Source organism: Populus trichocarpa, chromosome 5 (genome assembly GCF_000002775.5).
Source record: "Populus trichocarpa isolate Nisqually-1 chromosome 5, P.trichocarpa_v4.1, whole genome shotgun sequence".
Classification (NCBI taxonomy): domain Eukaryota; kingdom Viridiplantae; phylum Streptophyta; class Magnoliopsida; order Malpighiales; family Salicaceae; genus Populus; species Populus trichocarpa.
Genome location: NC_037289.2, coordinates 22,995,558 through 23,011,425, shown reverse-complemented (window position 1 = coordinate 23,011,425; position 15,868 = coordinate 22,995,558). Strand labels below are relative to the sequence as shown.

The 15,868-nt window shown below is 30.3% G+C and overlaps 1 protein-coding gene across 5 annotated transcripts; it reads left to right on the top strand.

The window, feature by feature from the left end:
• Nucleotides 1-4,443: 4,443 nt before the first annotated feature.
• LOC7454376 (transcription factor bHLH110) lies at nt 4,444-9,024 on the top strand. Of its 5 annotated transcripts, none has more exons than XR_008059138.1 (7): nt 4,444-5,110; nt 5,476-6,163; nt 6,826-6,954; nt 7,079-7,144; nt 7,422-7,487; nt 8,053-8,300; nt 8,634-8,848. XR_008059138.1 is itself a non-coding variant. In XM_006383652.3 (7 exons), exons 1-7 carry the CDS (start codon nt 4,977-4,979, stop codon nt 8,781-8,783), a joined length of 1,293 nt encoding a protein of 430 aa, XP_006383714.1. In that variant the 5' UTR covers nt 4,446-4,976; the 3' UTR covers nt 8,784-9,024. The 5 variants fall into 5 exon arrangements, 4 of the variants coding, with proteins under 4 accessions (XP_024456318.1, XP_006383714.1, XP_024456319.1 ...); XM_006383652.3 differs by having other exon boundaries at nt 4,446-5,110; nt 8,053-8,112; nt 8,634-9,024; XM_024600551.2 differs by lacking the exon at nt 4,444-5,110 and adding an exon at nt 5,177-5,318 and having other exon boundaries at nt 8,053-8,112; nt 8,634-9,024.
• The last annotated feature ends 6,844 nt before the right edge of the window (nt 9,025-15,868 follow it).

Sequence of the window (15,868 nt, the reverse complement as noted above, 5' to 3'; positions counted from 1 at the left end):
TACATACACGGGGAATGATTTAATTATAGGCACTCACAACATTTTATCATGGACTAATAAGTGAAATGTTCTTGATCTAGAAGCTTGCTAATGCTTTTTTTTTTTTTTGGTACATCCCTTAATGTTTTGAATTCTAGTTTATTATAGTCTTAATGGTAAACTAGTTCTATCAATAGCATCTTGATTATTATTTAAAAAGAAAAAGAAGAAGAAGGATGGTTCAGTTCTTAAATTTGTGTTGGTGTATATATGAGTGGAATATCTCATATTTGAGTAAAAGTGGAAAACACCAAATAATTATAAACAAAAGGAAAAATTACCATTAACATCTTATAGTTTGATTAAAATTATATTTATCTGCTGACTTTTAAAAAGTTACAGTTTACATTCTTAGTTAGTGTAAAATAAACTAAATTATATAATAATTTAGAATGAAAACTAATACGAGCGCATCAAAATTTAGGTTGCAAAATGTAATTTCTTAAAAGTTGGTAAATAAATGCAATTTTGACTAAACTATACAATGATAGAGGTGATTTTTCCTGCACAAAAATGAATTGTTAATTTCATAGATAATCTGATGATCCATTACATTTTAATTTATTGATCAATCATTTATTTTTTAATTAATAAGCTATATGTTCTTTGTTTTTTTTTCTTCCAACAAGGAAAAACTATAAATAAAAATGAAAACAAGTAACTGTCTTGTAAATCAAATGAAATATAACGTTCTTAACTTTACTTTACCAAATTAAAAGGAATAGAAAAGTAATGCTAAAGATTAAACTACATAAAAACTTAAAGAAATATAAAAGAAAATAAAGGGTTGAAATTTTTTTTATAATAAATTGCAATAAGACAGATAAATTGCAGCAAAATAATGAAATTATATGTGTGGAGCTAGTCATCACTCCAAGACACTGAATTAATGATCAATTTATATTATTAGAGTGGTAGAATTTTATACAAACTACAATTCCTATTTCTATACAAATTGTATAAAATACAAAGTTTATAATACAATATGTATTATATCATCATAATTAATCTATAGTATTTGCTAATTTAATATGGTTATTCTAAATAGTACTTGGTCTCCTTAGTTTATAATATAATCTATATTTCTATCAGCACATTTTTTTATAGTCATATAAATCCTAATTAATTTATAGTATTTACTAGTTTAATGTGCTAAGAACTTTTATATATTCCGAATAGAATATGGTCTTTTAGTAGATCATGTGAACTCTTGTATATGTTATTAATCATTTTATAATCTCCCTAATTGATTGGGCTTTTTTAACAAATGATCTATCATAGCCTTTCTTTGACTATTTAGTGGAAAATATAAAGTGAACAATTATTATTTTACATGGTTCACAAGCCAATAATTTAATTTTTATATAAACAAATGAACTTAATCCTAATAATTTAAAGTTTTAGATTAAAAAATAACATTTAGTCTTTATATATATATATGTGTGTGTGTGTGTGTGTCCAATACGAACATGTACATCTCCTCAAAGACTAACTAATATTAATGAATATTTTTTTATAATATTATTATATTTTATCTTGATTTTTAATTTATGTTTCAAATCTCCTTTGCTTTCATCATGCCGAAGTGGAATTTTTTTGGTGGAATTATTATCAAAGGGGAAGTACACTTAATTACAACTTCGAATTTTCTTGAACGAATCTTGTAAGATTCATGAAAGTGAAAAATGGAGGAACAGTTTTTCTTTGTTGTGAATTGAATCTTGGAAGGTAGCGAGACTAGGAGGTTTGCAAAAGGTGACCTGCAAGAATAAGGAAGCAAACTTTCATTAATTAATAAGAGAATAATTGCCTTGAAGAAGAAATGGAAAAAAGCAACTAAAAATAAATAAACAAGCAAGCAAACAAAAGGGGGGCATGCTCGCAGCAGCTACAAGAGGGTAAAAGGAGAGAGGGCAAAAAGCAATGTTAAGCTTTGCCCATACTCTCATCTCACATTCTCCCATCTCCTTTTCGACTGATGTGAACCTTTGTGGGGCTGAACAACATTATTATAGGCCTTCTTTAATGGATTGACAGCTTAATCATACTTAATCTATGAATATTAATTCATTGATCTCTCTCTACAAACAAATTAACAAAAGCATCAGAGAGAGAGAGAGAGAGAGAGAGGGATATATATATATATATATATATTAATTTTTCTTTAGCTTTACCATGGTGATCAGAATTTAAGTTTTCTGAGTATGAATGAGTGATTCTCTGGCAATGGTATACACCCAATATAATTAGGAGTTCTATATCCCATTTATAGTGTATCTAGTAATAAAAAACTAAATTATATATATATAAAGTATGTATATATTAAATTATAAATATTATTTGTATATGTATATTATATCAATATTGAGATAAATAAATTATATATTATATTGAATTATATATAGATCGTGTTAGGTTTGGGTTAGTTTTCAAGTGAAAATTTATAATATTTATATTTTATCAATTACTTATCTATAAAATAACTATTTAAATAACTGATTTATTCAGATAAGTTCAATATTCATTAAATATTTCAGATTAAATTACCATCCAATCACATAGAAGTTAAAAATTTCTTATAACATGCACTTTCCCATCATCTGGACGCTCCAGGGTTCCATCGGTAATTAGAGTTTTAGATTTGTAATATAAGGTTTAATTTGGTCTCAATTAATTATCTTTAAAACAGTATTATATACAGTATACACCACTATTATGTAGCTTGGAAAAATCGATCGATCGATCGAGCAGGAAAAAAACCATACATGTTCATCCTACGTACAAATAAGCATACGTACGCGTGTGTGTATGTATTTCTGTATAAATACCAGTAGGTAAGCAACAAAAAATAATGTAAGAGCCGAATATATAAAACTTGAACAGAATAAAAGAGATGTACATACAGCCATACAGGTGGACATCACAATATTTGTATAATAAAGGACTACAAGGCTAGGGTTGGCTTCTTTTTGTTTGCCACTAGGGGATATGATTGAAATTAGATTATAATTGATCGTTCTTCCAAAGCATCATGATGAGCTTTTGGAGGATAAATTTACAGTGTTCATATATATATATATATAAACAACCAAACCATATTTGTCCTTGGTTTTTTATTATTTATTTAATTTTTATAAGAAAATCTATATTTGGCTACAACATGCATGGATGAATGGAGGCCTCTGATAAGTCCTGATCACTCCCTCCTTTATTCCCAACAGACAACGCCAATGAAAGCTGAACAAGCGAGGAGAGCTGTATATATGTGCTTGCCGATTCTGTACTAATAGCCCTTCGACACTGCAATATCAGAGATCGAAGATACATATAATCTTTTCCCTTAATATTTTTTGGTAGCTTTCTGTTATGGGGTGGTGCTAATACCACAGGGCTAGCTAATTAATTAACATGTATATATTGAGATTATATATTTTTGTTAAATATATTTTTGTTCCCAAGAAAGAAAATACACGGAATGGTTAATTTACAAGATCTTCATTAATTAGGAAATACTCATATCATGATGAGAGGATACTCGATTATTATTGCAAGTGACTTGAAATATCCGAATGAGCAAACCATGCTCTACTAGCTAGTCAAGACGTTTGTGGCCTTCATCGACTGCTTGTCGATGAAATCAATTGCCCTAATAATCAAGCTAATGCATGGGGTTCCAAATTACAAATTAAGGTTGCTCAAGTATACATAAATTTAATTTTACCAATAAGAAAGCATGTTTTTCCATTATATATGGAGTGGTTTTATAACTCTAATCATTCAATTGCTTGATTAATCAAGTCATCAAACTGTTTTCACATATCCATGTGATAAAAAAAAAATTCCAAGTTTCGTTCATCTCTATATATTTAAGTAATTCCAAGTCTTTGGCGGTTGATTTAATTACTAACGATAAGGTTATTATTGACAAAAATTATAACCTAATCATGCAGGCGAGATATTTTTTAGCAAAAGATTGGGATATTCAGGTGATTCATGTCTACAGAGAAGCAAATTCAGCGGCAGATTGGCTAGCTAATTATAGTTTAACAAGGAGTTGTTTTGATAGATTTTCTAATTCCCTTAATGACCCTCCTGTGGGTCTTTACTATAATTTGTATTATGATCTGATTGGATCAACTCTGCCGCGTTTAATTTAATTGGGCGTTTAGCCCCGATTTCAACCCAAAAAAAAAAAAGTAATTACCCCTTGAATTAATGCATGGGCGAGGTATATATATTATATATTTTACTTTTACCCCTTCCCAATAGAATTTGAATCCATGACTTTCATTTAAAGTCACAATATCATAAAAACATACTGTACGAGCATAAAACCTTTAATTGCTTAAGCATATTGTTGGGTGTTTGCTTAATGAAATGTATGTATATATATGAGCACACTTAGACATGTGGCGATGAGTGTCTTGTGTGTAAGCGTTTGTGTGTGCGTGTGAAAAAGAGAGAGGGCATGGTTGTTATCATTTCTCTCCTCAGACCTTTGTTGAAAGCCTTGGGATCGAAGGCAGGATCGTAATCATAACGTAGGGGAAGTATAATCATCTCCCTGTAATTCAGAGTGCACAAAGAGAGAGAGAGGGGGGGAGAGAGGGAGATTAGTCTTATACCATATATTGAGAAGCTGCAGGGAAAGAAAAGAAAAGGAATGAAAAATAATAATTAAAGCCAGAGAGAGGTATGGAGATGGGTTATTCGTGCTCTCTTACTTTTCTTTCAAGGCTACTTTAGATGGAACTTGAAAGAGTAAAGACCAAACTGAGAAAAGTGTCTCTCCAAAAGCAAGAAGGTGTGTGGGTGTCACCTGAACTGTTTCTTCGAATAGAGTGAGAGATTCCTGGAGCTAGCGAGCCATAGATAGTTAAATTTTAATTACTCATCTTGGGATTTTCAAGCCTTTTAAAAAATAAACTGTCATTATTATGGAGTCTGCAAATCTCCATCACCAGCATCAGCTTCAAGACCAGTTTGTTGGGTCTTCTTCTTTAACTACTGCTACCCCATCTAGCTATGCAGAAGCTGGAAGCGCCCGTGCTTGGACCCAAACCATCACTTTGTGAGTGCTTATTCTCAGCTCTATCTCTCTCTCTTTTCTCTCTCCCTAAACTACAAGCTTTCCACAATGGATGTTTAGTATATTTTACAGTGCCAGCATAGATTAACTTTAGATTTTGGAATCTCCTTTTTCTATTTTAGCTTTCTTTCTTTTCTTTACTCGTGATTTGATGTACATCAATCAAACTGCCTAGAAATGAAAACCAGCAGTATGTTGGGTTAAGTTTGTTCTCTCCTTTTCATTTGTAGAGAGTAATATCATGGTTTCACGCTACTAATTTTCATGTTTGGAATGGTGATTTTTAGGGCTTGTTGGGTTTTCTTTGATATATTAATATTTATTTTTATACCTTACTCTTTATGCAGGAATTCTGACAACTCAAATCCAAGCTATAATGGAGTAATCTTCAACCAAAGACAGAAAAATGAGAGTCCAATCTCTTCTCTCAATAGCACCATGTTTCAGGACCTAGGCTTTCATTACTGGAATAACAATGCTGGCAACTTCAGTAGCCATTCAGCTTATGACCTACAACTTTCAAAAATCAAAGAAGGGCTCTCATCATCAGATTCCTTTCCCAAATTTACCGAGATGTTAAATAGCCCTTCAAGTACTATTGAAGATCCACATGTATCTTCATCGAGTTACATTAAAGATGAGCTGAAGGATCTGAGTCTTAGTGAAAAGCTCCTTCTCGAGACTATTTCATCCGGCTTTCCAATCAATGGCCACGATCAGTTTTCACCCCGGCAGATTTCCTCTAGTCATCACAACTGTTCCAGCTTTGGAAGTGCTATACCCAGCAGAGGGAGCTTTAGTCAGATATATCCTAGTATAAATATTTCAAACTTGAATCAGCCATCTTCACCGCTGATCTCAGGTTCCTTCGACATGAACTTACAGGCCTTGGATCTCTTAACCTCTACTAGATTTAGTGGAAGTTTTCCCCAACCAGCTTCTCTTGATCCTCTAGACATGTTCAAAGACAGTCTTTCTTTTGGTCTCGATAGTATTCAGCAATCAAATCAGAGGCCATCATGTAGCCCTAGTAAAGTAAGGTTTCTTCTTCCCTCAATATCCTTTTCTTTTTCTTCATCTTTGTACCAGCAGCAAGCAGTTTCTGTAACCATGGCATGGCTGAATGGTTATGATTGCATACTAGATTGTAGCTTTTTTTGCGATTATTTAGTATTGTACGTGCATCATGTATATCTGCAGCTATACGTCCTTGAATTTGCTAGTTCATTAAATGGATTGGCAAATTCAAATTTATCAGGCAAAATAATCATGTACCATTTGAACTTGTACTAGTACTGCAGCAGCTAGGTTAGCTAGGCTAGCTTATTATGCTCATCAAGAAACCCTAATTGTGTATTATCAAAAATAGTAAATCTTATGAGTTAACTAACAAGATTAAAAGATAAAACAAATTTCAATTATGCTTTCTCCCCAAGTTAATAGTAAAATTGAAAAGTTAAAACCCTTTATTATATTTTTTTTTCGGCTTTAACAAGCCATGGCACCAAAAGATTAGCCATTTAGCTAGATAAGTACCCTTCTCTTTTTGCTACATGAGGGATACTTACTTTCAGCTTTAAACATTGTGTGAATCTCTTTACCAGGAGAATCGCTCTTTACTATCTTCTTTTCTTAAAATGACTTTTGAGCGATCATTGAACTGATTTTTATTAGTACGTGCTCTTTGTATTTCAAAGATATCCTCCACCAATGAAATAACAGAGGCTAAAAGGCCCAACAACAGCATGATGGAGCCGAAGGCAACCCAAGCAGCTGCACCCAAGAAATCGAGACTTGAGTCACGCTCTCCCTGCCCTCCTTTTAAGGTTCGAAAACTAAACTGTTTGAATCGCATTTTGTAGAGCACAAGGGCGCCTGTGGTTTTTTCTTTTTACTATTTTTTTTCTGGTGTATTTTGGCTCGGATTTTTTACCTTTGGCATTTTATCAGGTTAGAAAAGAGAAATTAGGAGATAGAATTGCAGCTTTGCAGCAGTTAGTTGCACCCTTTGGCAAGGTAATCTAAATTCTCTGTGCCTCTAATCTAGAGGATGAATAAATTTAAGGGTTGTTGAGCACTTGAATGGGATGATTAAAAACTAAGTTACAAATTCTAACTTAATTTGAAATCAAACTCTTTGATTTAATTAAAAGAAAAAACTTTATACTTAGCGGGCTCATCAAGATATGCTCGTCTAATTTTAACAAATAAAATAATAATTTTGTTGCTGTTTTGCGAAAGGGAAAGTAACGTGTAATTTTGCATGTGGGTTGGGTTTGGGAGAATATTGCAGACAGACACAGCATCTGTGCTGATGGAGGCTATCGGATACATCAAGTTCCTTCAAAACCAGGTCGAGGTATTTTCCACTTTCCCGACATTCTTCTTAGAGTTTGTCATATACTAAATTATCTTCTCTGACACCCATATTTTTTTTTAAAATATGCCCTAGGATGTTTCAGTGTGTTAGCTAGAGTGCAACTTGGTCAAAAATAGGGCAAAGACTAAAGAACCCACATCCCTCTAGAAGATCGTCTATGAGTGTATATATATATGCTGAGCCCAAATGGCTAGCTAGGGTTTCCATTATATATGGTTTCATTTTTCTTCCGTTCCTTTTGCTTTGGCATCTTCCTAATTATGATATGCCAAGGTACAAGAGAGATCAACACCTGGTGATCGCATTACACCTGATCAGTTTGATGATAAAATAGTAATGTGTTTTTTTTAATTACTTGAGTAAGATTACAGATTGGTAAAATCTTTTCCTTAGTGCGTGTGTCTATCTATGTATATATAGCTCAAAAGAATCAAAACCCATTAAACCTCTTTTGTTTTTTCTTTTTATTCTTGTAATGAAAACCCATTAACACTCTTTTATAGAAGTGCTTGTAAGATCACATATATATGTGCTATTTTTGCAGACATTGAGTGTTCCATATATGAAGTCATCCCGCAACAAGACCAGTAGAAGCATTCAAGCGGTATGAAAAGTGGTTTTCTAACACCTGGCAATACAAAAGAATGCGAATGCACTTGATGTCCCTTCTTATAGTTTGATTGGAAGTTTAAACAGAGGCATCAAGATGCTGTTTCGTTGACTTTCCTAGAACAAGAACAAAATAGATATAGTGGAAGTCGAAGGAGAACCCATCTTTTGCTTAATTTTGAAGTCAGCACTGGACCCTTTTTATAAGCATGACTTCATTAAATACGCATGGACATATATACTTAGTTTTTATACCATGCATGATAGCTACCTAGTGCTTGGATCTTGCCTATGCCGAAATACTATTGTCATAAATCACGAGCATGTTGATTTTTTCCAATTTACTATTACATTATCGATCCTGTTTCGTCAAAAACGATGACAAAAGGAAAGGAATTGTTTTCTGGGCCGTTATTAGAGTGATTAGGTGATCATCTGTTAGGCATATGTATTGAGTAATTAGTTATTGAAACACAATAAATTTCTAAATTTTTTTGTATAATTGAATTGTTTTAGGCATCAAATTCGGGGGGTGATCAAGAATCAAAGAGGGACCTAAGAAGCCGAGGACTCTGCCTGGTGCCACTATCTTGCATGTCTTACGTAACGACTGATGGTGGGGGTGGAGGCATCTGGCCACCACCTAATTTTGGTGGAGGGACATAACCATGTGGATTTTAAGCAGTTATGTTTAACAGTACTTTTGAGCAAAGATTAATTCTGATTTAGCACATCTTTCTCCAGTTTGTTTAGTGGAGCAAATTTGGTCATCCTGCCAAAAGTAAGGATCTGGGGCGGACCAAATTTGATCCATTAACAATTGATCAGGTAACAAATTCATATGTAATGTTTAAGGAACTGTTGCTTTTTATGAAAAATCCGAGCACCTTGGCCTCGTTTTATTCAACCATGAATATCATATATTAACACAAATTAACACCAAGTTTGTGCTGTTAGTCAGTAATCTGTTCATGTTTTTTCCGTTTTTCTTCTCCGGCAACTTATTCATCCTTGCTTTTGGTTCGTAGAATTTTATGGCAAGTGCTTGAAGCTAGCACCATAAGTCCTTAAAGATCCCACAATAACTAGTCAGTCCGATCAATTATTGAGGACAAAAGTCGGGCTGGTTTGAAGTTGTCGGCACTTGGCAAATCAAAGCATTTTGAAAGAGGACTTGCCTCTCTTTTGTACTGACTGAATTGAAGCCACAAATATATAAACATTGTGGGGTTTGGCCGAGTTTTTGAAATTTCACGTCAAATTAAGCAAAAACGTTTTGCAGGTCATGTTGATAGCTAGCTGAAAGTGAATATTTACAAATATCTCCTGAAAACGACCTAATTAATGAGCTATCAATTCTTGTCTGTATTAAAAATATCTAAACACTTGTGTTTGATTTTTTTCATGAACTTCATTGTATTGCCTGCTTTACAAGCAATGGACTTTGCCAAAACTTGACAAGATCGATTGCATCCCAATAAATAATGGCTTGAAAATTATCTTATATATATAGAAATGAAATGAAAATTACATCCAATTATCCTTTTTTTCTACGAGCTAGCAGCAAACCTCAATGGGTTCAGTCTTCTTTTCCTTTTAAGTTTGATGGGAGGCTTAACAGAACCTTGGATCAAATATTAGGATGAATCCTATATTCTTAAATTCCATCTCAGACCAGGTAAATTCATTTGAAAACACGTGATTCAAAGTCTAACTCACATCGAGTTTTTAAATGAATTGGATAAGATATATTAAAATGCGTTACATTCAAAAAAGCATTGTTATTTTGATTTTTAAAAAAATAATCTAGGTTTATACAATTACTTTTCTAAAAAAATTTTAAATCTAATTTAAAGTAATTTGAAAACATATGATCTAGAATCTAATTCAGGCTGGATTTTTAGATGAATTGAATAAAACATTAACCAGAGAAGTCATTAAATTCATATGGGTTTTAAGTGATATAAATTTAAAAAAAAAAAAACCTTTGTTATTTTGATTGAAAAGATTAATATAAGTATTTTTCTAAGGTAGCTTTTAGAAACGCGGATTTAATCGTATTTCTTAAAAGAAATGAATTTTTTCTTAAAAATAGTTTTTTTATGTTTTTTAAATTGTTTTGGTATGCTAATATTAAAAATAAAAAATATATATTATTTAAATATACTTTAAGTAAAAAATTAAAAAAGTTACTATCGCAATTTAAATTTTAAAACACCTTCTAAATCTTTAATAGCTGCTGGGTTTTTCCCATGGTTAAAAGTAGAAGTAGTAGTAAAATGAAAGGGACTGGAATTAGATAGGACGCCCATGTGATTGCAGGAGAACCGGCAGGTCTATGCTGTGTGGGCCAGGTCTGATAAAGGATTCTCTGGACAGATAACCCTCTTGCCCTCTCGGAATGGTTGGGCTTTGTTCTGCTTACCTTTCGCTTGGAAGACGATGGGCTGCCTTTTAACTCCTATGGTCCCATGGAAAAAATATTGAAAAATCACTCCTTTCTTTTGATGAAAAATATCTTGATAATTCAATTCCTAGCAATTCAGATGATTGAAAGCTTTATTTCGAATTTCACAGGGGAAATCATGATATTGACCTCCATAAATATCAAAATTTAAAATATAATTATATTAGTACTTTATTTTAAAAGTAAAATTCATTTAGTTCACTAATGACTAGACAATGTTTTTCTTGGTTGAGCAAAAAACAAAAGCGACAGCGACACCAAACTTTCTCTAAAATATAACTATTTTGAAGTTTCAAAAAGTATTTAATATGCAATTTGTTATTATTCTGTAATGTGTTGTATTGGTTATTTAAATTAAAATATTTAAAAATTGCCCTCCCTTCATGTTATTAGGATCATCGCTACATCATTTTCCTGACGGTGCAGCACGTGTTGACAAAGTTATGTCAGTGAGTCCTTTTTATTTTTTGTATTTCAATGCTTGTTCTTATTTTTATTATTTATAGTTTTTTTATTAATTTTTTTTATAAAAATTTTATTTATTTTCAATTCTAAACTCCAATTCTAACTTGTTACATGTGGTCTTTTTTTACTTGGTTTTTATTCTTTTTATTTTTATTTTTTTCTTGACCCTTTTATTAAAATCTTGTTAATTCTCAATTTTATCCTTCAATTCAAATATATAATATGGTTTTTTTTTTTTTCAATTTGATACTAATTATTTTAATTTTTTTCATTTGTTAATGTTATTTTTTTTTAATTTAATCTTCATGACAAAAATTTCTTATTACCCTTTAATTTATTTTTTATTTTGATTTTCACCCTTATTCTTTTTATTGCTATTTTTTGTCATTTTGTATAATTGATTTTTTTTTATATAATTTTATCCTTCAATGTTTGATTTGTTGAGGATTGGGCTCTGCAGATTTTTTCAAGTTATGGATTTGAAAAATTAACTCAGGTCAACATCTTTTGTTTCACTTATTTTCTTTCTTGATTTCAAAGTTTGACATTATTTTTTAAAAAGAAATTGATCTTTAATGGGGTTAGTCCCGCTCCATGACCACAATTATGAGTTTCAAAGGTCAAAGCATGTTAATTTTGGTCTTTTTTTAGGTCCTTTAATAAAAATGATTTATTTTCAATTTCATTATTCAATTTTGATTATTCTGGGATTGGTCTTCACGCTTTTTTTTTCATTTTTTTTGTGTGGGTTTATATCAATCCTAAAATCATGATTGTATAGTTAATAGGTTAACTCAGGTTGACTTAATTGTTTTTTTTTTTTTGTTTCATTGCTCAATATTTTTTTGTTGAGAATTTTTCTTTGTTTTTTTTGTTTGCCTTCTATGATATCAATCCCTATTTCATGACCATGATTACGAGTTTTTATGGTTCACACGGGCTAACTTTGATCCTTTTTACGTCATTTTTAAATTTTTTTTCATTTATTTTTTCCTCGGACATTTAATTTTTAAGAATTGATTTTCATTTTTTTCATTATTTTTTCACATTCAAATATCTTAATCTTAGTTATCTCTTAATTAAATATTAGTTTATTTAATTAGATATATGTATAAGTATTTTAATTTATAATTGAAAATATTTTTTATATCCAGATAAACAATGAAAAAGCTTGTTTATTTTTTTTTTATAATAAAAAAATATTTAACATGTAACAAAGCACAAGTCACATTACAGTTTGACGTTAAAATTGTGTGCACCATCACCAGGTCTGTATCCGTGATCCTATGAAATATATTTTGAATTAAGTGGTATACAAGGTTCTTGATATGATCAATAAAGGAGTATGTTCGGCTTTTAAAAAATAATTCTTTTCATAAATTCTGATTTTAACACCAATCATGTTACTTCCCATGCTCCTTGGTGGGCCAAACTTAGAAAAAAATCAAATAAGAAAAAATGAACAAAAAAAGTCTAGGCACAAGAAAAAAAATAATTTTAACTATCGGTAAAAACTTGGTTTAGCTTAAAAAATTAAAATGATATGTTTTTGAAAAAAAAATATTGAAATGATCATATATTATATTAATTCAAGTTAATCCAGGTTAACTTATTAAACCTGCGACCAAAATCACGGACTCAACTCGGTTTAATAATTTTTTAAAAAAATTATTTTTTACATAGTTATTTGATAATAAAAACAACGCTTTGAAAATCAAGCACCAGTAAAATATCAGAATAATTATATGAAATCATGATAATTTAATAGAAAGTAAATTAAAATATACTATAAAAACCAGTTAAAAACAAATAAAATATTGAATGACCAAATAAAAAATAATAATAATAACTAATATTAAAATATAAAATTAAACAAAAAAAACCATAAAAAAACCACACCACGCGCACAAATAATTATATACTCTCTTTCACTTCTAAATGGCATGTTAGCATAATATTCTCAAACACCGTTCAAAATTAAAACATAAAAAGATAGAGATTAAAAAATGGGCCGACTTATCATTGAATGAATTTAAAATTATATGAAAACCTTTTGAACTCTTGAACTAACATTGAAAATAATAAAAAAGAAATAGGGGTCCACGCAAAGTTTACCAAAAAAATAAAAAGGAACGTACCATGAAGGACATAACCATCTAGGTGGTGACCCAGTGGTAAGTGTTTGGGACCAAGAGGTTTGCTCCCTCTGTGGTCTCAGGTTCGAGCCCTGTGGTTGCTCATATGATGGCCACTGGAGGCTTACATGGTCGTTAACTTCAGAGTCCGTGGAATTAGTCGAGGTGCGCGCAAGTTGGCCCGGACACCCAAGTTAAACTAAAAAAAAAAGAATCAATCAAATAGCAGGAAGTGTCTCTTTACCGAATTGATCATGTTGGCTTATTGATCATATACGCCTAATTATTTTTTAAAACAAACATTTATTCTAAAAAAAAGCAAGAGACACGTTGTTTGCTGCATAATTCTGCCGCTAGTGGTGCCGAGAGATCCAGGGAAGAGTGTTTGAGAATATTGGTGGTGTTGTGGATTACTTCAATGTTTTAGCGAGGCCTTTTAATATATTCTGTAATGACCCACTTCTGCTTTGATTACATGGATGAACACTCAACCTCCACTTGAGAATACCATGACTAAACCTTGTATGACGAGTCGATATGACATTTAGCCATTTCCTAACCTAGATCAGGTGTGAGAATAAGTCAGCCTCTAGTTAACTTATAGTTGATATAATGGACCAACCTGTAATTTAATTAATTTGATTTGATTTTTTTTATATAAAAAACTTTAAAAAATGATTGACCAAGTTATATGTGACCATAATCTTGCGCTAGATGTATCCTCAAATCAGTTTTAATAAATACTAGTTATTTAACCAGTGTTCCTTCTCAAGTTGTATTTTTTTTTAGAATCTTATGCTTGATCCATCTTTAAATCAGTTTTAATAAATAATAACTATTTAACTTGCGTTTCATCTCAAGTTGTAATTTTTTTTAAAAAAAAATACCTGGTATGAAGATTATCTTAATGGTAAATCAAAAGGCATATAAAAGCATGTAATTAAATAGATCAAGAATCATCTATGTAGATAAATAAAAAAAATTGTTGACAATAACCAAGATAAAAATTAAAAAAAAGAAGAAGATGAATGTAGATCTAAATATCCAATCACACAAATTGAAATATTTAACTCACTGTGTTCACTTAACTTATTTATTAAAATCAATGAAAAACAATAGAAATATAAAAACAAATGAAACTGATTGAATAAACATACATTCTAAAAAAGAGTACTACGCAGTGCTAAACATATAAGAAATATGATTTAAAAATAAATATATTTTTATCTTGAAAAATAAAGTTTATTTGTATAAAACAGAAAAAAAACTATAAATGAATTAGAATAGTATCTTAAAAATAAATAAATAAATAAATAATTTTTTTTAAAAAAACTTCTATAAAAAAAAACATGCAAAACTCGTGATTGAAGTCATACGACTAGAATAAATCTATGGAAAAGAAATATAAGACAATCACGAAACTAATATTAAAAAAAAACTAATGTAAAATGATAAGACCATAAAGAAAAATGAGCAAAACAAAAAGAAGACGTTGAACGACTTTAAATTTTTAAACTCGTGATCCAAGTTATTAGATCATAAGCACTAAAAATAAAAAAAACACGGAGCCGGATCCTCAACAAATCAAATGTCAAAAGATAAAATCAAGGAAAAAATCAATTATACAAAAAGATTTAATGAAAATATTAATTAAAATATTGAGGATGAAAATTAAAAAATATGATCGGAGGGCAAACAAAAAATTACAATAGGAGGGTATTAAATTGAAAAATAGCTTTAATAGAAGGGGAAACAAATAAGAACTAAGGTCAAATTGAAAATACTAAAACAATATAAACTTTAATTGAAATATGAAAATTGAAAGGCAGTAAAAATTTAGCAAAAAGTTAAAAAATAAATTTAAAATAAAAAATTAAGGACCAAAATAAAAAAAAGCATATGGAAAATTGTAATTGAATGACTAAATTGAAAACAAACAAAACTTTTATAAAAAGAAATAAAAAACAAAATAAAAGATAAAAAAATCAAGGGCTGAAATTGTAAAATCAAAAACAAATAACTTTGGTCGAGAGATGAAATTAAAAACAGATTAAACTTTAACAAAAGGGCTAAGGGAATATATTAAAAATAAAAAAAATAAGGGTTGAAATTGAAAAAGTAAAAACAAATAACTTCGGTTGAAGAATGAAATTGAAAACAAATCAAACTTAAAAAACATATGAAAATTTTTAATTGAATGATTAAATGAAAATAAACAAGACTTTTATAAAATGAATACAAAAAAAAACAAAAATAAAAATTAAAAAAACGAGGATTAAAATTGGAAAGGCAAAAACAAAAAGGATAACTGTGTACATTATTTTTGAGGAGAAAGAAAATAAGGAAACTATCACAGGCAACAATCCAACCACCCTATGTCATCATACATCATGCTGTGAGAAAAAAGACATGGCGACGCTTCTAAAGATACAATGAAAGGTTATGTTTGGGTACTAAATGGTATTGCATGCATCATCCAAATGGTACAGATGTCATCTACTTGCTAGCGCCTAATGAGTATATGCTAGCAGCTTTCTTGAATAGAAAATAAAAAAGTTAACGTGAAAAATATTTAAACGCTCCTAGTAGCCCTGGTAATTAAAAAAAAATTGAGTCAAAGTACAAAAGCACTTCTTAATACAAACCTTATTTTTTTTTTTAACTTTTTATGAGGTTAATAATAT

Coding starts and splice junctions, on each gene's coding strand:
- LOC7454376 (XM_006383652.3), top strand. CDS start 4,977: ATGGAGTCTGCAAATCTCCATCACCAGCATCAGCTTCAAGACCAGTTT. Junction 6,164..6,825: donor CATCATGTAGCCCTAGTAAA/GTAAGGTTTCTT, acceptor TGTATTTCAAAG/ATATCCTCCACCAATGAAAT. Junction 8,113..8,633: donor CCAGTAGAAGCATTCAAGCG/GTATGAAAAGTG, acceptor GAATTGTTTTAG/GCATCAAATTCGGGGGGTGA.